Here is a 22,276-nt window from a genome sequence, read left to right as displayed (position 1 = left end):
CCCGTCAACCACGTTTTGAAACAAATGAGAAAGGCAAAGCAACCAGGCAGAGGGGACCCACTTGGAGGCTAGTGTTGACTCGTGCTGGGCTGGCTGGAGGCCTCAGCCACGTGGCCACTGAGCAGATTGTAGGCAGGTAGGCAGAGCTCGTCAGCCTGGCAGGCTGGGTCTCGGCTCCCAGAAGGTCCTGCTGGGCACAGTGGGAGGGTGGCGTTACCCACAAGGGTGTAAGTTTACACGCAGAGGCGAGTGCAGGGCCAGCCACTGTGGCGGCTCACACAGGTCCTGCGGAGCTGCAGGCCTGCCTGCTGGCATGGGGTGGAAGGACCCCGCTGGATCTCCTTCGGCTCCCTCAAATCCTAGGCTGGGGGTGTGTGCAGAAACAATTTCTGCAGAACCCCCTCACGGAACGTGGGTCTGGAGACAGCAAGAGACAAACGTGGGTGCCAGTTTATCTCCACTGGTTCCAGGTCAGCTTTGCTCGCTCTCACATTATGTCCAGCATTCCTTCCCAAGCACCCCCTGCGGCCGACAGGCCCAGCACCACGCAGAGGGCCCGCTCCAGCCGGGGCAGGGCGCTCATGGCTAAAGCCAGCACGCAGTCCTCCTCCACAGGGCACAGGCGCAGGCCCTGAACAGAGGGGGAGCCACACGGCCTGGAGCTCGGGCTGCCCTCACTGCTGCTCTTGCTTTTACTGGGGTTCTTCTCGTGCCCCCTATTTCTCTAACTCTGCCTCATCACTGCACTTAAAACAAAAAACAAAATAATTCCCACTAGCTCCCAGACCTGCTTTCTTAATTGCCTCTTATCCTCTTCCCTTCTCTCCCCAGAGCTGAACTTTGAACAAAGGAGACTGAGATGCAAGGAAACGCAAGCTGGAGGGAGAAGCGCGCCTGCCTTTGTGGGGTTGGTCAGCAGCAGCCCACCTCGTGCTCCGACCTCTTCCAGACATCCCTGCAGCCAGCCTCTCCCTCCCGACACACAGGGCCTCAGGCCTTGTCACCTCCTACACCTGTAGGAGGTCTCCACTGGCAGGCCTCACGGCTGAGGGCTGTGGGAGGCAGGTGCCCTGGAGGAAACACGCCCCACAGGGCACTGGGGGGACCACCATTTAACCTGCCCTGGATCCACAAGTAAAGGCCACATGCGCTTTTGGAAGACACGTCTTTTATTCAGGAACTACGTCTTCCCTCCTGGTTCCAACTCGGGCCAGGAGCGACACCGTGAGCGGAAGCACTCTCGCTGAACGCCCACTGGGAGAATGGAGGAGAGCCGCTTTCCGCCTCTCAGAGCGCCACCTGCACGGTTACGGCCCGGCACGGGAGGCTGAGCCCTCTCGCAGTCACCCCTGCAGGCGGGTGCTTCCCGCTGCGGGGCCAGGGGGCCAACTTTCCGTAGCCACACACCGCTATTTACTCTAATCGTATTTTAGAAATCGGCTCTTCCACGCTAAGATTTACAATAAAAATAAAATAATTTGCTCTGTAAACTATAGTAGAAAGTTTCAAGTGTCTTAAAAACAATCTTCCATACAACGGAAAAAGGCTTCTGTGTTCTGTTCTGGGCAACAAGAGACCCAAGTGTGCAGAGAGGAGCGGCACTGGCCTGTTGCTGGAGACGCCGTGGAAGCACTTCTGGGCCACGGAGACCTGGAAAGAGGACAGAGCCACTTTCTTCCCCTTGGGCTCGACGTCCAACTCTCCTCTCCCCGCAGGCTCTTCCAAGATGCTCACGGCTGCTCTGCCGTTGCCTGGTCCTTGGCGGCAGCGACCAGCTCTGCGAGGGCGGGGAAGCTTCTTATGTCCTTTGTTGCCAGGCCCATCTTTTGTATCTGCAAAGGCCATGAGAGCAAATAAAGGTCCTGTGGTTTCAGCCGAATGCAAACAAAAGACCCTTATAAAGGACACACAGAATACCCACCCCCACCCTCCACGAACCCAGAAAAAGAGCGCTCCCCAATGAGTGGCGGGGTATATTTCCCTTCACACCAAAGGACTGACTCGTGGTCAAGCTTCCCATTTCGGGGCTAAACACTTAGCATTCTAAGAAGCCAGCATGTTCATTTATCTCAGTCCATCACGCCAGGCTCTTACCAGCATAAGAGGCTCTTTTGTGGACCGCAAAAGAAAATTCACACAAAAAGAATCATCAAGTGAACTATTTTTTAACTGGAGAGTTTTCAAAAAAGCACTGGCCTGAGCTCTTCACTTCTTCACATGCCACCAACAACCTTTTCTCAGAGCCTGATGAATTGTGGACGCTGTGGCAGAGCGAGCACCGTGGATTACTGTGGTAACCGAGTCGTGGCAGACCGTGTTCCTGCTTTTGTTAACAGCAGCAAGCACCACACACACGCACACACACACACACACACACACGAAAATCTGGAAAAATCTACACCAGATTTAGCTTCTGTTGGCACGCTGCTGCTCATTCTGGGGACTGGAACCAAGGAGTGCCATTTCTTTTCGTCCCCCTGCTGCTACCCTCCCACCCCTCCCTGTCTTTCTTTGGCTTCTTTGTTCTTCATATTGCTGTAACAAATTGTCTTGCTTGTAAAAAGACTCGATAAGTTTCTCTTGTGAAATAAAGAAACAGGGCAATGGACTTCTGCCAGGATATATCTCTAAATTCACCTCAAAGCAGCAAAATTTGGATCTCCAGTGATGACCCTGACGTGGGAGAGTCCTCAGCGAGCTAGAAAGCCAAGTATCTCCTGATGGAGACTTCAGGCTCTCACTTCCTTTCCTCTAGCAGAAGACCTTCCTGGAGGGCCTGTGCTATACAGCGAACCTAAACAGTTTAGAAAGCCAGTTGCTCAAGGACGAGAAGCTTCACGATCCTTGAGCAAGTCACCCAGTGTGAACGGAGGCCTTGCACAGAACCCCTATCGGCCTCCTAAGTGACACTGTGTACAGCAATGCTCGTCCATCCGCTGTGACTCTAAAACCTGTGTTTGAGGGAAAACCGAAAACTCAGCCAGGGAAGCAGAGAAGTCAGGCTCAGAGATTTCTCAAGGGCCACACTGAGAAATCCACGGGCTAATGTTCTTCTAGTTAGTCTAACCACCTGATTACGTCTTGGGCACTCTGCAGGCGGTGGACGAATAAGACGCCATCTTGTCTGTGAGCTCACACTCAAGTGGCCTCATGAACACAGGCGCCCCTGAGCCAGGAGGAGGTTGTCGGACCTCAACTGTCAATGTTTAGTATTTGGTTATGCACGCCCTTTTCCTTCAAGTATTTTGGGGTCCTGACCCACTCTTCGAGCCCCAGGAGTTGACACCCCCTGCCCCCTTGGCAGCAAGTACAGGCTCGGGGGAGCCACCAAGAGACCGCTGGGCCCACAGAACTCGCGTCAGATGCACCGGGCTGACGATGGCTCGGGGCTTACCTGCTCTCCCAAGTACTCCACATCCAAGGCCAACTGCAGCCTGATCTTGTCATCGTCGCTCATGCCACCGCCACTGGGACCGACGGGGTTGGCGGGAGTGCTTTTCCTGGCTTGTTTCAGCCTTTTCAGGCTCTCTTCCATTTTCCTCACCGAGCTCAGAACGTCTGACACGGTTTCGTAGTACCTGGAGCACAAGACACAATCACTGGTGAGACCGAGGTGTTTGTGTGTGCCCCCAAACAGATGAACTGGCTTTGAGGGCCAAAACAAGAGATTTTTAAGACAGAAATTCATTTCCAATAAAAAAAACAGCCATGGTAAATTTGTCAATGTTTCTTAAAACTGAAAAAAAAATAGGGTTTTGGGGTCTTTTTTGGATTTTATTTATTCAACACAGAGAGAGACACAGACAGCACACAAGCAGGGGGAGCAGCAGAGGGAGAGGGAGAAGCGGACTCCCTGCTAAGCAGGGAGTCTAATGGGGGTCTCAATCCCAGGACCCGGGGATTGTGACCCGAGTCAAAGGCAGATGCTTAACTGACTGAGCCACCCAGGTGCCCCCAAAGAGCGGGTCTTGACTCCGTAGCACTGCATTCCCTCAGAACTGAAGAAATACGTACGTGTACAATTTTACTCCCGAACACTAAGAGGAAACTGTGGGCCAAATGGTCTTTCCCACGTGAAGGGTGAGCAGCTGGAGCTCATTCCCCAAGTGCAAGTAACAGACTCATTTATAGTCTGTTCTAGGAACAGTTCATCTTTTAAAGAATGGAAGCATTTCAAATTTTTAAATAAAACTAATTACCTTCACATTATTCGCAATGAAATTTGCAAATAACAAATGAGTTGCGTTTCAAAACTTTGTTTACAAGCTGGTGACTTGGCACTCGGAATGTATGTGCCCACAACAATACTGTTAGTAACTCATGTTCTAAATTAACCCACACGTCACTTAATTCAGGGGCAAGTGAGATAAATCAAATATTATTGCAAAATAATTAAACAAAATTCAATAATAAAACAGTGATATACTTTTGACATCACTCAATGCTGGCACTTGGGGAAGAGTCGATTAAATGAGAAATGAAGAGACATTCAACCACAAGGATGCCGAAGACTTCCTTATGTTTTCAAGGGCTGCAGGGTTTTAGACACGAAACATTTACTCGTTGTAATGATACTTCAGAGTGTATGTTTTCTAGACAGCAGCGGCCTCACCGGGATGAGCCTTTGATTATGTGGCGGGATCACAGCCACTGCAGACACGGCTGAGGAGAGAAAGGATCTTCGAAGAAAAAGGTGGCCTGGACTTGCAGAAAGAGGCCTGCATGAGGCGCATGACGGGCAGCAAAGCCCGGGCGTGCTCAGGGAGGTGCGGGGCCAGTGTGAACCCCGGGGACACCGGGAGGCAGGCGGCCCGATGCTCTCTGGGTGCAGGGCGAGTGGAGTGAACGCAGCTCAACCATCAACACAGACGGAAGGACTGAGCGCCTGTGCCTGACCCGTCTGGCGACACACTGATTTGATGCGCTCACCGCCTTGTCCACGTGCAACCCTCCGATGGCTCAGTGGTCTCTGACTCAGGGCTTGTCTGAGAACGTGTGGCACAGCCGCCGTCTCAGGTACTTACTTGTGAGTGCTCTCCGAAAGTGCGCCCTCCAGCCACTGCTGAATCATTGCCCGTTTGAGCTTATCCTTGTGCCCACTCTGAAGCTGGTAGAATGGCTTCAGAGCACTGTCCACGTAAGAGGAGGCTGCTGTTGGCACCTCCTGGAATAATGACAGTAGGGGTTAAAAAAATATACACACAAAAACCAGAGTAAGTTACTCAAACTTCAAAGAGATGCTACTGATGTACGAGTTTTGCGACAAGAACAAACTCCCTCCCTCCCCCACAGCTGTCTGCAGAAAGATCCTTGGAGAACACGAGGGGGCCCAGCAGCGTAAGGCAAGGGAAAATCGTGTTTAGAGCCAGAGATGGAGAGAGAACGAGAACAAGCACTGAAGTATGTACCAGGGCGGAGGGGGGCAGAGGGAGAGCTGTGTTCGAGACTGCGCATTTCTAACGAGCTCCCACCGGGCGATGCCAAGGCTGCCGGTAGACAGACGGAGGAGCAAGGACCTAGGGTGAGTAATCTCACTTTCCTTAGTTTTAGCTTCATCTGAAAACAAGGACACCAGCATTCACTTTATAGAAGAACAAATGAGAGTATGTGACCCACAAGCACCTGGTAAACATATTAGCATCGTATTGAACAGACAGGGAAAGTTGGTAGCTTACCAGAAGAAAATTAACGTATTTGGGAATATAAAGTAGGTCTCTCTCTCCCACTTTTTTTTTTTTTTTAAGATTTTATTTATTTATTCGACAGAGATAGAGACAGCCAGCGAGAGAGGGAACACAAGCAGGGGGAGTGGGAGAGGAAGAAGCAGGCTCATAGCGGAGGAGCCTGATGTGGGGCTCGATCCCATAACGCCGGGATCACGCCCTGAGCCGAAGGCAGACGCTTAACCGCTGTGCCACCCAGGCGCCCCTCTCTCTCCCACTTTGAAGTGGGAGCTTCAAGTCAGACCAGAAAGGGAAAATCAGGTGACGAAGTACTGTTGCTGGAAGCGGTAATCCTACCGCACACCCCAGATTTTAAAAGGAGAAGAAGAACAGCCACAAAAGAGATTTGCTCCAGCTCAGTTCAGCCCTCGCTGCCTCCGCAACACCGAGTCGGACGCGAAGAGTGACACAAACGGGACAAGAGGCCCCCGCTCAGCACACGCAGAGGCTGCCCTGAACCAGGGCGTGTGCAGGAGCACACAGCACAGTGTCCTGGGAAATTTTCAGAGTTCTTGAAAATAATTTTAGTAGTAAACTGCCTAACATCCAACTCTACAATTGGGAAGAAAGAAAATTCGATGGAAAATTAAGTGACGCACAGCAAGAAGGAAACGGGCATATAAATGCCCGAAAATAAGAGCTCAGGAGGGGAACCTACACCACTGGTCAACACGAAGTCCCCAAATCGCCATTCTATAAAATGTGACGACAGGAGAATTCGACTTTGAACGCCAGTGTGCATGCACGCTTTTTCACCCCAGAAATGCTTTCCATATTCTTAATGCAGCTTTTCAAATCTTATCGAGTTAAAGAACAGAAGAAAGCAGGTACTTACTAGGATAATATGAAGCGAACAAGGTAAATTCAATATTTTTCAAATATAAGATACAAAGACCAAAAGAGTATGAGTCAAACATATTTTATAAAAATGCTTTCTTTTGAAATGACTATCTTTCCTTAAGGCCACAGGAATCCTGAACAAGTCCGTACTGTCTGACTCCAATTCCCAAAGCAGCTGGCCATAACCATCCACCTGCGGGGTCCCCTTCCCGCAAAAAAACAGTCTTTGGATGAGGCCGATTAGCTCTGCCTCAGGCTGCCCTGGGAACCTACCTCTCTGTGTCTTGCTCAACCACTCCCTCCCTCGGTAGCTTTCCTACTATATATTTCCCACCTCAGAATTCTTTCCAGTGAGTGGTGCTGACCTTGTTGGTTCTTCGGTAAAGCCTGGGGACCTCCAGGGCACTTTTCAGGTAACTGAAGCAAGACTCACTTAAGTCTTGGATGATCCTGTTACTTAAGGCAGGGACACAGGCTGCCAGAGACGCCTGGGAGTCCTCCAGGGCTGCTGCTGAGACAGAAAGATTGCATGTGACCACTTACTTCGGCCCAGAAGTGAATCTTAAATTAGACAGTGTCATAGTATTTAGAGAGTATACGACAATAAATCAAATCAAATCATTAGAATTAAACAAAATATCTCATTCAGAGAATTTAAAATCACAGAACAGAATACAGAAACAACCAAGGATTTACAACTAGAGAAGAAAATGGTAAATATATCCTACAAGCTCTAAAGTTTCATTTTAAATGATTTCTTATTCAAAGATTTGCTAGGTCTAAAGATTCATTTTTTACCTGAGATAGAAGAAAAATTCTTAAAGCCAATCATTTCAAGTTTTGGCTTGATTGTTTCCAAGAGTTCTGGAAGCTGAAATAAATACGCACTTCATATATTCAGTTACTTTTTATAAAGCAAAGGAAGAGGCAATTCTATTTGCATCTATAAAACCCTAAAATATTGTTAATGAATACTGAAACTAAACTTGGGACTTTCTGTCATTTTCCTCAGAAGAAAGTAAAACTTTCACAAAACAGAAATTCTGTTTCACAAAAACAGACCCCAACAACATGGGAAACAGCAGTGCATGGCTATTAACTGGCCCAGGGAATATGAAAACCATTTTCTATTCTGTGGCTCTCCCGGGTACCAAAACAAGCTTGCAACAAAGACCTTGTTTTTGCTCAAAACATATATTTGTTCAAGCACCACAATATATTTAAGCCGGAGGAGAGCGGAATTATGTACCAGAGCACTCACACACACATTCGGCCCACAAAGCCCTCTTAATTAATGATAAAGGCCCCAAACATGGACCCCTATCCGGGAAAACAGAGGGAGACGTTTTAACAGTTGAGCACTTTCAAAGTACAGCTGAAGATTAAACGTTACCAGGAAATATGTGGTCAAGTGGGGTAGAGACAATTAAACTCCAACCCGTTAGTGATCGTGCCTCATGGAGTAAGCAGAGCTAATGAACTGTGCGGCGTGGCTCGCTTGGAGCTCATCACAGCACCACCGGAAAGGAAGCAGAGGCCCCAGGTTCACCCAGTTCGTGACTAGACTGATAAGCAAGGAGGAACGGAGCCCACCTGGGGGGTAAAGCTGGAGAAACACCTCGGAGGGCAGATGAACATGTTCTCTCGAGGTACCCCTGGGCCTCACGATTCTAAGCCTCGTGAGGCCATACGGTGTCAGATCTTTGCACATACTGCTTTCTGTGGCAACACTGAAGTGAGCACCTGGAATTCTCCCGGGACACAGGCCTACCTGCTCCTGAAGCTTGTCCAGGTCTGCGACCACATACACAAGCTGCGTACTGGAAATGGAGACCACAGGCTTGGTCTCTGAAGGGCCACCTCCTTGGTCTTCACCACTTCCTTGGGCAACTGAAGGGTCTTTGCTACCAGTTACCAAAGGCTTTTTAAAATCCTTGGCACTTTCATTAGAGATGGGCCTGAGTAAAAGCTGAAAAACCATTTCAATGATTACTTTTCCACCAGCAACATCTCTGAGCTTTTATTTTTGTGGGTCAACAGCTTACCTAAAGTGATAGCTATCTACAAAGTATTCACTACAAGTTTACCAACGAAAGCAAGACAAGGAGAAATAAGGTCAAGCTACAACCCCACGTACATTTATCCTCCTTAAACCTGTGTCTAATTTCCGGTGATAAAAAGTAATTGGCAAAAATAAAATAGGTCCCTAAACTGAACGAAAATTAATTTCTGGAACATCACAATTTAAAAAATTTCATTAATTCTATTAGGTAAATCATTTACCAAGTGTGCTTGGTAAATTCAGCATTGTAATTAGTAAGGATAAGAAAATCAAAATCCAAGCCTCATTATGCTTCAAACAATACAAACAAAAGTGTTATTCACATCACGTACTGTTACAAGGGAAAAACCAGAGAGAAGTACCCTGGCATCAAGAAAAAAATGGAATAATGAATGTTCGAGGCAAAATAATTTATTAGAGACGTAAGAATTGCTGGCTGGTAGGAATGCATGACGCAGCCGACTCAGATCTGACTGAAGACTCGCACCAACCCCTCTGTGCCCCCAGAACCGACTGCACGGTGGTCTTCAGAAACAGCTTGATGGGCAGCCTGGTCTGCTAAGACCCTTCTGAGCAGAAGAAGGCAAAAGGGAAAAAGAAAACTGGCTTCCACTGATCTCCCAGGATCTGCCAGGCACTTTGTCAACAATCTGTTGGTCAACAAATGATCTCTTTACTCCTCACAACCACATACAGAAGCTGTTTCCCCACTTTACAGATGAAGAATTTGGGACTCCCAGAGCTAATTTTCCCAAAGCCACGAAATATAAAAGTGGAAGAACCTCGGTTTGATTCTGACTAAAGCCTGCACTCCTTCCACCAGAACACTCCAACACGACGACGTGCTCATCTCCTGATGCAACTAAGACTGTATTCCTTCCACAGACGAGGCTTCTTCGTGTTGTCCTTCCCGAGAGCTAGCACACGCATGGAAATACGTGAGTATTCTCATACTCATCACACTGAACCGGCTGCGAGTCTGTCGCCTGAGACTGTCCAGGAGACAGGGTCTCTCTGACACCAAGACGCTGGTGTGGGGCCTGCCTGCGTGCTGAGCTGTACGAATGCTTTACGCACTAAACCTAATAAATCTTCATAGGCATGCAGATATTTAATATATTCAACTACCTTGACAAGGAAAAGAGTAGGATATTTTGAAATGAAGGAAAGGTTAGTTTTCCTACCTTTTCATCTCGATGATCGTATGATTTTTTTTTTAAGCTTCCAAATACGATTAAAATGTGTGTATTTTTACTTCCACTCCTTTTCATTAAAATGAGCATCTTTGTTTTAATTTGGAGGCACCTCAAAGATGCGGGCTTGGAGAAGGGAATACGAGCTCATCAGAGCAGAGCTTTCCCACAAGACGAAGCACTGAGTGCGGGATCGTAAACGCCCGTAAAGGCAAGGGTGGCAAGAGTGAAAACACCAGCCACGAAATGAGAAATGCGCCTACTGTCGGCCTCCAGATTAACCTCTCATGACAACCTTGTAACAGCTGAGCACGTTTCGCGGAAGGTGCGTGGAATCCCTAAGAGCGCTGGCGTTAGCGCCGGTGTCGGGGGGCGGCGCGGCCAGCCCTCACCTCGCTGACGAACACGGAGTACCGAGCCAGGATCTGCAGCGTGAGCCTCCACAGACGAGGCGCCAGCACCGGCAAGAACATCTCGTCTGACCAGCAGCGCTGCAGGCTGCCCCACGTCCTGTGAGAAGCCAAGAGGCAAAACGAGCTGCCAGCTGGAGAGGAAACAGACACGTACGGAATCTCAGGCAACTCAGGGCTCAATCCGAACATTTTCAACGTATAATTCAGGAGTGCAGAAGGGGGCCATAATCCATTCACGCCACCACGTCTTTCGTGGCAATGCGTTTTCTAACTTTACACAATTCTCCCTCCCAGGTGTTTGATAAATATTAAGCACGTACAGCATTATGTTAAATCATTTGTTAACAGGTACTTTATACATCAGTAAACACAAGCGGGAGTGGCGGTCCCTTGCGAGGGTTCCGACTTTGGTTCTGAATTTGTCCTGTTTCATTTGTCTGCTCTTCTGTTCCTCTACCTGAACATGCTATTTATATGCAGGAAGTCAGTGACGTATGACCATGTTTGGCAAAGACGGGTGAAGACCAACTCTGAGGCTAAAACCGTGCAGTCCAGGCTGACTTAGCCACACAGAAATGAGAAGTTTCAGTGGGGCAGCCTAGAGACCTGTGTGGCTATGGAAAGAGCCATACAGCATGCGAGTGGCCACCAGGAAGGACTGCAGGACATGAGATTAATGAGGCTGTGGAGGAAGGCAAGCATGTCTGGAACCCGCCAACCACGGTCACCTGCTCACTACCCCAGGATGGGGGCCAAGGGCTCTAGAGGCCTGGCACAGGAACCCCAGTTGTGAATCATCCTCCAGGAGGGAAGGGCCATCCTGATATTTACCTCCACCTGGGATGAAAGCAGATGGAAGCCAGTTTGCTACACAAAGAGCTGATCACCAGGGGCTAATCTCCTTGCCATGTTATATTCAGAAACAAAAATGAGGTCTGCTTCCTATATTCTTAAAGCTTTTTTTTTTTAATTTTATTTTAGGGATGACTGGGTGGCTCAGTCGGTTAAGAGTCTGCCTTCAGCTCAGGTCATGATTCCGGGATTCTGGGATCGAGCTCCTCTTCGGGCTCCTTGCTCAGCAGGGAGCGTGCTTCTCCCTCTGCCTGCCTCTTCCCCTGCTTGTGCTCTCTCTCTCTGACAAGTAAATAAAATCTTTAATAAAATAAAATAAAAATTTATTTTAATTCCAGTATAGTTAACATACAGTGTTGTACTGGTTTCAGGTGTACAATATTGTGATTCAACAATTCTGTACATGACTCAATGCTCATCATGGTAAGTGTCCTCTTAATCCCCATCACTTATTCCCCCCCTCCCCTTTCCCTCTGGTGACCATCAGTTTGGTGTCTATAGTTAAGAGTCTGTTTCTTGGTTTGTCTCTTTTCTTCCCTTTGCTCGCTTGTTTTGTTTCTTAAATTCCACATATGAGTGAAATCATATGGTATCTGTCTTTCTCTGACTTCATTCCCTTGCCAATGGCAAGATTTCCTTCCTTTTCCTGCTGAAACAATATCCCATTTCTTTTTATAAAGAAAGAAGCTCTATAAACAAAAAAAATTGATTTCTTTTAGCCTCTTTAAAAAAAAAAGAGGTTGAGTTACGTCTTTAAGGTCTAACCTACTGCATGACAGGACAAGGTCGGGGTGACTGGCTGGGCTTCCCTCGCTCACTGAGTGGCACTCTGCCACTGGTCACTTTCAGGAATTTACCTGGAGCGTCCTCCAGTACATCCGTAAGGGCTGCTTCTAAGGATCCTGCGATTTCTCTAAATCTGAGACAAAAACAAGGGCACAGATTAGGGTTTATGCAGCTGCTGGATGCCTTTCCCTACCTGTTCTCCCTCCTTCCCGAGGACTAGGCACTTCCTCCACCGGCTTGTCCCTCAGTCTGACATTCTTAGTGATGCCCAACCGGCCGTAGAATGCCCAGTCTCGCAAACGTTTTTAACTGAACAAGGAATACCTTTCTCTTGATTCAGCCACTATTATGTAGGGTTTTTCTGTTTCTTTGCAGCTGACTGGAATTACAACTAAAACCATGTTTTTCAAACTAAACAAACTGCCCGTTTCAGCTGCCATCAAGAAGCCATGCCCGGCAAGTCCCACCTGCCTGTCCTCGTGCCGTCCCCTCGCGGCCATGAGACTGTGGGTCTCTCCAATCCATCTCGATTTGCACTATCATAGCAGAATAAACGTACCCGAACTAAGGAACGGGGAGGCTGTATTCTGCATCTTTGTTTGCAAGCTTGAGAAAAGCCACAGCAGGCAGCCAGTTAGCACGACAACGGCTGGCCACTCATGCTCTGTGCATTTCTGTGGAGCCTCTCGTGCTGTCCGGCGCCCACCCTGTCGGCATGGCCAGCCGGCGTCTGCACCACCGCTTCTGGTCAGTTCTCCTGTGTCTCAGCTGGCCCACTGGCCATCGAGACATCCTGCCCCCAACTTCTGTTGTAATAACTGATGTGGACACGTTTAGGACTTTGTGACATGAAAGTGTGTATTTTTTAAACTAGCTGCTCAGGTAGCGTTCTGTTTCCCGACTATGTAACGTCCCCCGTCACACCTTTCCCAGCATGCTCCTGTCACCTGCCAGTTCCCTTGCTGGCAATCAATTCTGACACACGCTCAAGATTAATTTACCTAATTGAGCAGTTTGGGTTTTTTATAGTATATGTGTGCTTTTTAAGAGCGGTTCAGAGACGGAGCTGAAGGAAACTGGCTGAAGGATGAAAAGAACAGCACATCAGACAGAGAGCAGTAGCTGTGCCCTCCACGAATATGCAACACGGCTCAGAGCCAGAGACCCCAAGGCTGCCCTGCACCCTGCACCGTTGGAGCTGGCCGGTTTCCTACAGCTTCCTGGAGGCTATGTGGAAGGAACCTATCCTCCTATGGCTCAGGGAAGTCCGCAGAAGGCTCATCTCCCCGAGCTGCAGATGGGAGGCACGGGAGAGCAAGCGACAGGCAGAAAGGTGGGGTAAGAGAAGGGAGCCCAAAAATGGCAGCAAAAGGGGGCAGGGTGACCTTGCGCCTAATGAAGAGAAGTGGGAAGGGGTGCTCTACAGCGGGGAGAGCACACTGGCCCCAGGTCTCAGCTTCAGGCCCCTCACATCACTTTTTCCAAAATCCATACAATACAGAGTAAGCTCTGACAAGGAAAGGGCCTGAGAGCTAACCAGGCACTGTGTATGGCTGGGAAAAGCAAGCTACACAGCCCCGAGTAAGGAAATGGTTGAGTACCGTGTGGCACATTCATTCTAGAATGTGATACACAAAGAGGTCGGCTTGAAGCAACACGCAGTAAGAAGAGCAAATATAATTTAGTAGCAAGGAAAGACATTGGACACAAAATTATGTGTACATTTATGCTAACAACGAGAACACACACATGAGAAGGTACCAGAACCAAACGCACCAGGACCCCTGGATCTCGCTGCCTTCACACAACCCTTTGCCTGTGCGACCAAGTGGGAAGAGCCGTGAAAGTACAACTGCCCAGGTCACTTGACAGAGCTCTGCCTTCCCAGCTAGGAGCCCAGCACCAGCCCGTCGCGTAGCTGTGCTGGGCAGCTAACTTCCAGGACTGAAGTGACAGGTTATAGTCCTTTTTGCAAAACAGCAAAAAGTGAGAAGTGACTTTAGTGAAACTTCAGAAGCCGTGCTATAGTTTGCACATGGACGTGTGATGCCATTCTGCTCTTGCCAGGATATATGCAACAAGGGCAAACCCCAAATAAAAGGTTTCTAAATCCTTAAATTTCGGTTTGGGGCAGGTCTCTACACATATTCCTCCATGCATGCTACAGGTCTGCAAGCATCCAAAAGTGCTTATATAAAAATTCGTACGGCAATGAGACACCCCCTCTGCTCGGCAGGATCAGAAATGTTGCAGGCCGCATCTCTACACGCCTCTTCTCCATGCACATGCACACTTGAGGGTGAAGGGAAAGTGTGTCAATGCTGTAGAGACCCCACATCATTAAGGAGGAGACATACTATCTTCAGCATGTACCGAATATAGTATATACCGTGATCGTTCTGGGAGTATGTAATACTCTAGAAAGAGTTCCATTAAAAAGGACCTACAACTTAGCCTTGGCATTTAAGGGACTAACACCAGTTTCTAGGTAGTCACTGGCTCATGACAATTTGACACAGTTTTGGTCAGAATTGCATTTATTTTCTTCCTCCTAGAAACTAAGTCCTAAAGCTACTTTCCAATACACCTGTAAGAATGAGTGAAATGAAGACCCAGCAGGGTATCAGGAACAGTGTGGGGGTACAAGTGTGCTCCCAGAAGGTGCTGGCTGGGAGTGCTGCCTTTCTTCCTAAGATGATGGGGATACAGGCCTACAGTCAGACCAGAAGCATAAATCTGTTCCCAAGAGTGCAATATGAATATTTCTCCCTATAAACATGTCAAAGCATACCACCCCACTGGCTTTGAGCTTCAAGTGACCCTGAAGTGAATGAGATAACAATACAACTCTGACCCTAGTCATGTTTGTGGAAATTTCTTTCATCCCTCAGAGTAAACAGTTCGACACCTGGTAAAAATCAACACAACAGTCCTATAAAGTGTTACTTGAATTTATTTTTAAAATGGAAAAACAAACATATTGAATACAAGTTCTACACTTTGTAACTCAAACGTCATTTTTAAAAATTTCACAAATTTTAAGATAGTTTACAAAAAGTTAACCAATCCCTTTGAATGCTTAATGTTAAAATCTTGTGAAGGTACAAAATCTTTCAGGGAACTGGCTGACTTTGAACATAGTTTAAGGCTCAGTTGCCAGCCCCATGAGAACCAGCTGAAGCGAGGCTGTGCTGTCGTTGTGGGGCCCCGCCTGGCCGAGCCCCGAGCTCGGGCCAAAACAGCCCACTGGAGCTCCAGGAGGGTGGGTCCAGGAGGTGGGGTGACAGTGCAAGATCCCCAGGCGTGGGGTCATGGGATCTGGGGAAACAACTAGCAAGGGGAGTTTGGAGCAGCAGCCAGAACTACGTGATGTGATGGTACTGGGCGTCCAAAGCAATCTAACTCAAACCGCGGACTACAGAAGAAATGGTAGAATGCAGACATCTCTTCTCTACTGCAGTCTTATACTGTGACATAATGCTTCACTATTTTAAATTGTGCTCCTGAATCCAAAGGGCTTCTTGCGCCCTGGCTTGATCTCGATTATCCTGTAACAACCACTTCCAATGTGGTCCGTGAATACCTTAGATGAACAAATCCTTAGTTTCCTACTCAGAGACAAGCTACGTGGTGATGTGACCTTGGCAAATTAAGCATAAAACACAGTGTCGTATGAGAAAGGGCATTTCCCTAACATTCTGATAACTGTGATTTCATTATCAGAAGATGATTACATACATTCTCAATCATGGCAAACAATTATAATCAAGGTACCTAATCCTTAATATATTTCCCTGTGATTTTCCCTCAGAACTCTGGGGAAAAGGACATCATAATGAAAGCACTCAGAGATTTAAACAAAAAGCCCATGACTCTTTACAGACCATTCTATCTAAAGCACTCTAGTTAATGACATGCTATGAAGCAACTCACCATGACCTCATTCAAGACACTCTGCAAAAATGCCTGATCTCATCTACTTTTCTAGCAGAACATACGTAGCTAAGAGTTTATCCTAAATTTCCCCAAATAGTTTACAGAAGTACTTATTTACATATGTGCTATCATCATGACATCTGTTAGAAGCGTCACCATTTTCCAGAACAGAGAGAACAAAAGTCAAAGATTATAAAGAAAAGCCAGAATAATAACTAGGATTCTCATAAACTGATTGATGGAACCTGATAGAAAGCATACTTAAGGCTGCGCTTCTCCCCACTCCCTCTGAGGGAAAGAACTGTCCAGAGAAGCCAACAACAGATGTGGGCCGCGTCCGCTGTCTGACAGAGGCAGGTGGTGAGAAGGGGAAAGGAGAAAGATCGTGCTGCTCCAGAGCCCCTCCTGTCTGCCTCTGTGGGCTGGATGAGGACATACTAGTCATGTGTGTGGAGCTGGGGGGGGATGGAGCTAGGCCCAGTGTCCACCTCAGTCCAAGGCTGGTGTTCTCAGCCTTCTAATTACGAAATCACTTTTCTGTCGCGCAAGCCAGAACTTTGGCAAACAAGACAGTTCCTGCATGTTTCCATTTTAGATTTTGCCTCCCAAGGAACAGTAGGATGATCTCAAAGAGAGGGCTGTTAAGCAGAGCAACACCCTGCATTGGTATTCAAATTCCATTTTAGAAGACTGGGGGGGAGGGGAGGAAATAAATTACTGACCTTATTTGGAAATAAACAGGTAAATTCCACTTATTATTGAAGCTGTGATAGGCAGGATGGGCTCTTAATCTTCTCACACTGGCCTGTGATCCACATTGCCGTTCAAATGCTCTCACAAAATCCATACTTATGGTGTATTTCTAAAATAAGAACGAACAGGTGGAATTTTCATTGTAAGCAAATTAACCAGAGACAGGAACATACAGGGAAAGCTGTAAGCAAGATAAAGAAGGTGAACACTTTGACTCCGTTTCCAGAGCTGATAAGGATCTGGAGAGCTCGTGCTTCCCAGGTCCTGACTTGAAGATCAGGTAATGCCCAAAGTGGTTCGGTGACCTGCTCAAGGTCTTATGTGGCAAGCCCATCCGGAAACCCACTGCTCTGTAAACGACAGCTCTCATATTCTAGGGGACCCCTAACCTAGTCCATCGGAACTGGAAGAGACTGTAAATTAAGTGGTATCATTTTCACTGCCGCTCCAGAAGAAGAAGTAGAACATTTTTAAAAGGATAGAATCAAACCAGGTGAGTAATCACGTCATTTCTATAGGCGAAACAGCACAAAAGCTGACAGGGCGCTCACACGTGCACCAGCTGAAACTTACTCAGCGCTCACCACCTGTGCACTGGGCCTAAAACTGTCCTACTGACTTTCGCTCACAAAACTACCCCATCAGGTAACTACTACTGCTAGTATTTTAAGGATGACATTTCCTCTTCTGTTTAGGCTCAGAGAGAATTTACCCAAAGACAAGGCTAATAGAGGACACAGAACCGTGGTCAGTCAGCAGAGCAAAACCACAGCTGTTATGAAATGCACATTCCTTTGTGGGTACTCCAGGCCCCAAGTGCCCAGGCTCTACAGGGACTGTGTGTGGACCTTCCATATACTTTTTAATTAAGAGGGGCTCAATTCTGGCTCCCCAAACCATTTACCTAAATACGCTGAAGTCTGTGCTTAGGCCAGAATCGTAGTGCACTTGATACCACACGTTTTTAATCTCTTTCAATTGGTTCTGAGCAACACTTACGGAATCCCGAGTGTGGTCTAGGCGTGTGGAATTGAGGAAAAGGTATTATTCATCCTTTTGGGATAGAACATATTCTACCTTTGCATACGATGGGACGCTAAAGGAATACAAAAATGTTTCTCTCTTCACAAGAAGCTTGTCACAGCAATGCTGAAAGCTGAAAGCATTTTTTGAAAGAAACTGACAGATGCTATGCTTGCTTGAAATATACCCACCAACATTAAGTACTGGTTTAGAATTCTAAAATCAACCTGCTACGAGAAAGTGTCATTTCTGAGCTGAAACATCTCCCGAGCCTAACATGATCAGTACAATTCTCTAGAGTACAGCAAAACGTAAAGGGTCTTAAATGGTTCATGCCTAAGACCACTATTTCATTCTGCTACAGTATCTATTTTTAAGAGCCCTAATTTTTAAAATCACAAAAATCACTGTCATATAATTTACCAAGTGACACCAAGTAATCATATTGTTCGACATACTGTTAACATCACACAATTAGTCAAGAGAATAGGTAAGTGGTATTTCTGGAATAATAAAGCTCCAAATTTGTTGTTTTACCCGTTTTTGAAGTCCACTAGGCCACAGGCTCACCACAAGTGCTGTCTACCTCTCTACACTTTAAAAATTAATAAGGATTTTATAATCCAATCAATACCTTTTGTTTTCCTTAAAAATTATACAGTACAGATCTGCAAACCTAATTTTTCATGGAAAACAACTGCAAGGAGACTGGTTTTTAATGGTCTTTAGGATCTCTTTTTAAAGTGAGAAAATAATGTACGTATCTAGTCACAATTGTGTTTAGACCGGATTTTAGTATACATTCCCAAATTAAAATATTTATTCCCAAAAGTATCGGAGACTACTACTTGGATTAAACAATTTTGTAAATGCTACTCACGAACTCAAATTTTTATTTTTAAAAAACCACAGAACCAAAACTGTGCAGAAAATATGATTAGTCTCAAGCCTCTGGTTAGTATCTTCAAGAATCAAGATGATGGAGGAAAAGGTACCTCGTGAAATGCATCAGGATTCCCAGGATTAAAAAGAGAAGGCAATTTTTCTTCTAATCCTCGTACTATTTCTGGCCAGACAGAGTTCACCAAAAAGTCATATCCGGGAACAGTATTGCCTTTTTCACTGTAGGACAAGAGCAAAATCTCAGTCAGATACGCTGTGCTCTTTTATAAAGGGCGAAATTCTACTGTGGTGATTTTACTAGAAGTTCCTCAGCCTAAAACTTATTTCAATCTTTACAAAAAACTCTCTCTGTTAGTTAGCTGGTTTAGAACCCCACACTTCTATGTTACTCCTTGATCCCAGTCTCACCTTGAAGCTGGTATGTCCTCTGTATCCTGACTCTTCTATTTACCACACAGGAGAGCAAGCTGGTGTCAAACTGCTTTGGCCCGATTCCTCCCCTAATTAGGCCACCATATTTACACTCTACCTTGGAAAAGAAGTAGTCTAGTAACACAGGAAAAGCAATCTTTGCGTTCAATCTTAATACCGTTAAACTCTGAAGCGTTGTAAATTACGCTAATTTACCAATTACGAACAGTTCTGTGAAGATGAAGCCATCTCCAATTATCACCTTTAGTTCTAAAACTCTAGGACTGTTCCAAGTAAAATCTCGATCACAAATCCTGATAAAAAAAACTTGCCACATTAATTTTTGTGTGTGTGTCCCTGCTTTATTCTGCATTTTTTAGCAAAAGGGCTGGACTTTGGATTTCTAAGTCACAGACGTCAATGAGAGGCAACACTGAGATGAAACATTCACTCGGAGCCAGAGTGCCTGGGTTCAAATCGTGGGCCCTTTAACGTCTGTGTTTGGTTGTCTTCATCTTTAGATGGACATGATAGGATGTGGATCACAGGGGCATCATATGGGTTACCATCTGTAAAGCATTTAGGCTGGGGCCTAGCATACAGTAAGTGCTATGTTAGGAATGGTTACATACATAAGTAAATAAATAAGGCAGATTCCTCAAGTTTCTCCTGAACTTAAAGACACATAACTAAATATCTTCGAGGCAAATACCACCTCAACGACTACCCACTCTGACTGCTGTATGTTGTGCACTATGCTCTATTTTAAGATAATTTTAACAATGGTGAACAATTCTATATAAGTTCCTATTTCAGCAAAACTGGGAGTTTTGTAGCTAAGTTGTGATAGCAAATCGGGATTTACTATGCTGGTATTAAAAATAAACAGAAAAATGCTTTCATAATTTTCCTGCTTAGCAAAAATTATCAGGAAAGATGGATTATCAAGGAAGCTATGCCTCACTTCCAGAAAGGGATACCAAATAATCTTACTATAGAGTTCAATATTGATAAGAAATCACCGGTGGTTTGGAGGAGGGCTGGGGAGGGCAAAGAAGATGCGTACTTCCACATACCCAATGCCACACTTCACAGTAGTATATATACTTTCCCTCGTACTAAGAACTAGCTCTATTAAGGTATCTAGAGAAGGAAAGAATAACATTAAGGATTTTAAAACGACAGAAGCACAGAATATAAGCAGTATTAAATGACAAGGTCTCCTCATCCCCAAGGTAAATAGCTACTTAAAGCCCCAAGAGAAAATTTACATCCTCAAGATTAACAGTTGAACCAGATGGCAAATGAGAAAAGTAAATCCTTATTCTTTGGAAGATAAATGCTACAGGCCACTGGTGTTGCCAGATTATAAAGAGCACATACTGAGGCAACACGGGCAAATAGTAAAGACTGCACAAGGGACGCACTGAGCCAAGTGTGTGGAAATTTGAAGGCAGGAGCTAAGCAAGGGGGGGTCAGGGGCGGCATAATGAGGATGCTTGAGGCAAATAACGACCTACTAAGGTACAATTTAAATTCCTCAATGGGACACCTGGGTGGCTTAGTGGTGAAGCATCTGCCTTCGGCTGAGGTCATGATCTTGGGGTCCTGGGATCGAGCCCTGCGTTGGGCTCCTTGCTCAGCGGGGAGCTGGCTTCTCCCTCTCCCTCTGCCCCACCCACTCATGTTCTCTCCCCCACTCTCTCTCCCCTTCCCTCTCACATAAATCTTTAAATAAAAAAAATTGATTCCTCAAATTTCTGAGGCTTCTACATGAATTCTGCCACAATGAAAACTGTGGAAGAACTTGGAAAGCTTTGAAACTTGACATTTCAGGACCAAGACTAGCCTTGTCCAATCTAATGACTGGTTGTTTCCTAACTGTGACTTCTTAAATTTTACATCATGACTTTTTTAAGATTTTATTTGAGAGCGACAGAGCACAAGCCAGGGGTCGGGGCAGAGGGAGAAGCAGACTAAGCTCAGAGCCCAACACGGGGCTCGATCCCAGGACCCAGAGTTCAGGACCTGAGCAGAAGGCAGATACTCAACTGACAGCCACCCACATGTCCCTACATCATGACTTCTAAATTCTCACATGAAATCCAAATCCAACTAAATCTTCATGGCTACTAAACACAAGTGGCAAAACCAGGCTTTCTCTAAAATCACGTAGTGGAAACAGGGTACTTCAATGGTCAGGTGGCATATTTAGTACACCAGATTTTTCTTTCCAAAGAATAAAAATTCAAGACCAAACATATTGCTTGCTTATTTCATAAAGTTTAGGGACCTCATTTGCCTTTTTAATGCTGAAAATAGATTAATTCTTTCATTTTGCAGACACTGGGTCGTTGCTATCTTTAGCAGGTGTGAGCAGGAAGGGGTGGGCAGCGCAGAAGGTGAGCATGTGCTAAGCCTATGGACATCAGTCCTCAACAGAGGCAAAAGCCAACCTGTACTGGAATCCAGAGGACGTGCTTAACGCTGAACATCAGGATAAAAGACGGTCTCTTGAAAGAAGCGGTATCTCAGGGATGCCTGGGTGGCTCAGTCGGTTAAGCCCCTGCCCTCGGCTCAGGTCATGACACCAGAGTCCTGGGATTAAGCCTCATATTGGGCTCCCTGCTCAGTAGGGACCCTGCTTCGCCCTCTGCCCCTCCCTCTGCTTGTGCTTTCTCTCAAATAAATAAATACAATTATTTATTAAATATTTACCTTGGGGATGAGATCTTGTCATTTAATAAATAATAATATTATTAATAAATAATCTAAAAAAACAGTGGTATCTGAGCTGGAGCTTTATGTGGAGTAAGAGGTCAACAGAAAGACAAGGGAATGGGAAGGGCAGGAGACAATGAGGGAAAGCACAGAAGCACACAGCACAGTTGTTCCTTGACTTACGACAGAGTCAGCTCCCAATAAACCCATCGTTCAGTTGGAAATCTCATAAGCTGAAAATGCGTTTAATACACCTAACCGACCGCACATCAGAGCTCAGCCCAGCCTACCTTAAATATGCTCAGACCACTTACAGCATCGTACGGTTGGACAACACCACCAAACACAAAGCCTATTTCACGATGAAGAGTCTGATATCTCATGCAATTTACTGAACACTGCACTGAAAGCAAGAAACAGGATGGTGTAAGTGTGTTGGTTGCTGACCCTCGTGATCGCATGGCTGCCTGGGAGCTGTGCTCGCTGCCCCTGCCCAGCACCACAAGAGCGGATCCTACTACAGATCGCTAGCCCAGGAAAAGACCAAAGTCAAAATGTGAAGTACGTTTTTTACTGAATGTACATCACTTCTGCACCATCGTAAAGTCAAAAAACCGTAAGCTGAACCAATGTGAAGTCAGGGATCTTCTGTACAAGGTG

The 22,276-nt window shown here is 46.2% G+C and overlaps 1 protein-coding gene across 2 annotated transcripts in view; it reads right to left on the bottom strand.

Moving 5' to 3' along the window:
- Positions 1-1,151: 1,151 nt before the first annotated feature.
- COG2 (component of oligomeric golgi complex 2) overlaps positions 1,152-22,276 on the bottom strand; it is a 51,676-nt gene continuing 30,551 nt past the window's right edge. The window contains exons 9-18 of one of the 2 annotated variants that reach the window (XM_026504206.4): positions 18,577-18,703; positions 16,528-16,667; positions 11,941-12,002; positions 10,211-10,362; positions 8,335-8,532; positions 7,362-7,434; positions 6,929-7,074; positions 5,025-5,164; positions 3,395-3,578; positions 1,152-1,832 (exon numbers count right to left, since the gene is read on the bottom strand). In XM_026504206.4, coding sequence (XP_026359991.3) covers positions 1,731-1,832; positions 3,395-3,578; positions 5,025-5,164; positions 6,929-7,074; positions 7,362-7,434; positions 8,335-8,532; positions 10,211-10,362; positions 11,941-12,002; positions 16,528-16,667; positions 18,577-18,703 — 1,324 coding nt within the window. In that variant the 3' untranslated portion in view covers positions 1,152-1,730. The remainder of the gene's footprint in view (positions 1,833-3,394; positions 3,579-5,024; positions 5,165-6,928; positions 7,075-7,361; positions 7,435-8,334; positions 8,533-10,210; positions 10,363-11,940; positions 12,003-16,527; positions 16,668-18,576; positions 18,704-22,276) is intronic. The other variant, XM_026504207.4, reaches the window with a different exon arrangement.

Source organism: Ursus arctos, unplaced genomic scaffold, assembly GCF_023065955.2.
Source record: "Ursus arctos isolate Adak ecotype North America unplaced genomic scaffold, UrsArc2.0 scaffold_7, whole genome shotgun sequence".
Classification (NCBI taxonomy): Eukaryota; Metazoa; Chordata; class Mammalia; order Carnivora; family Ursidae; genus Ursus; species Ursus arctos.
Note: the sequence above shows the minus strand (reverse complement) of the source record. Positions and strands in the feature narration are given on the sequence as shown.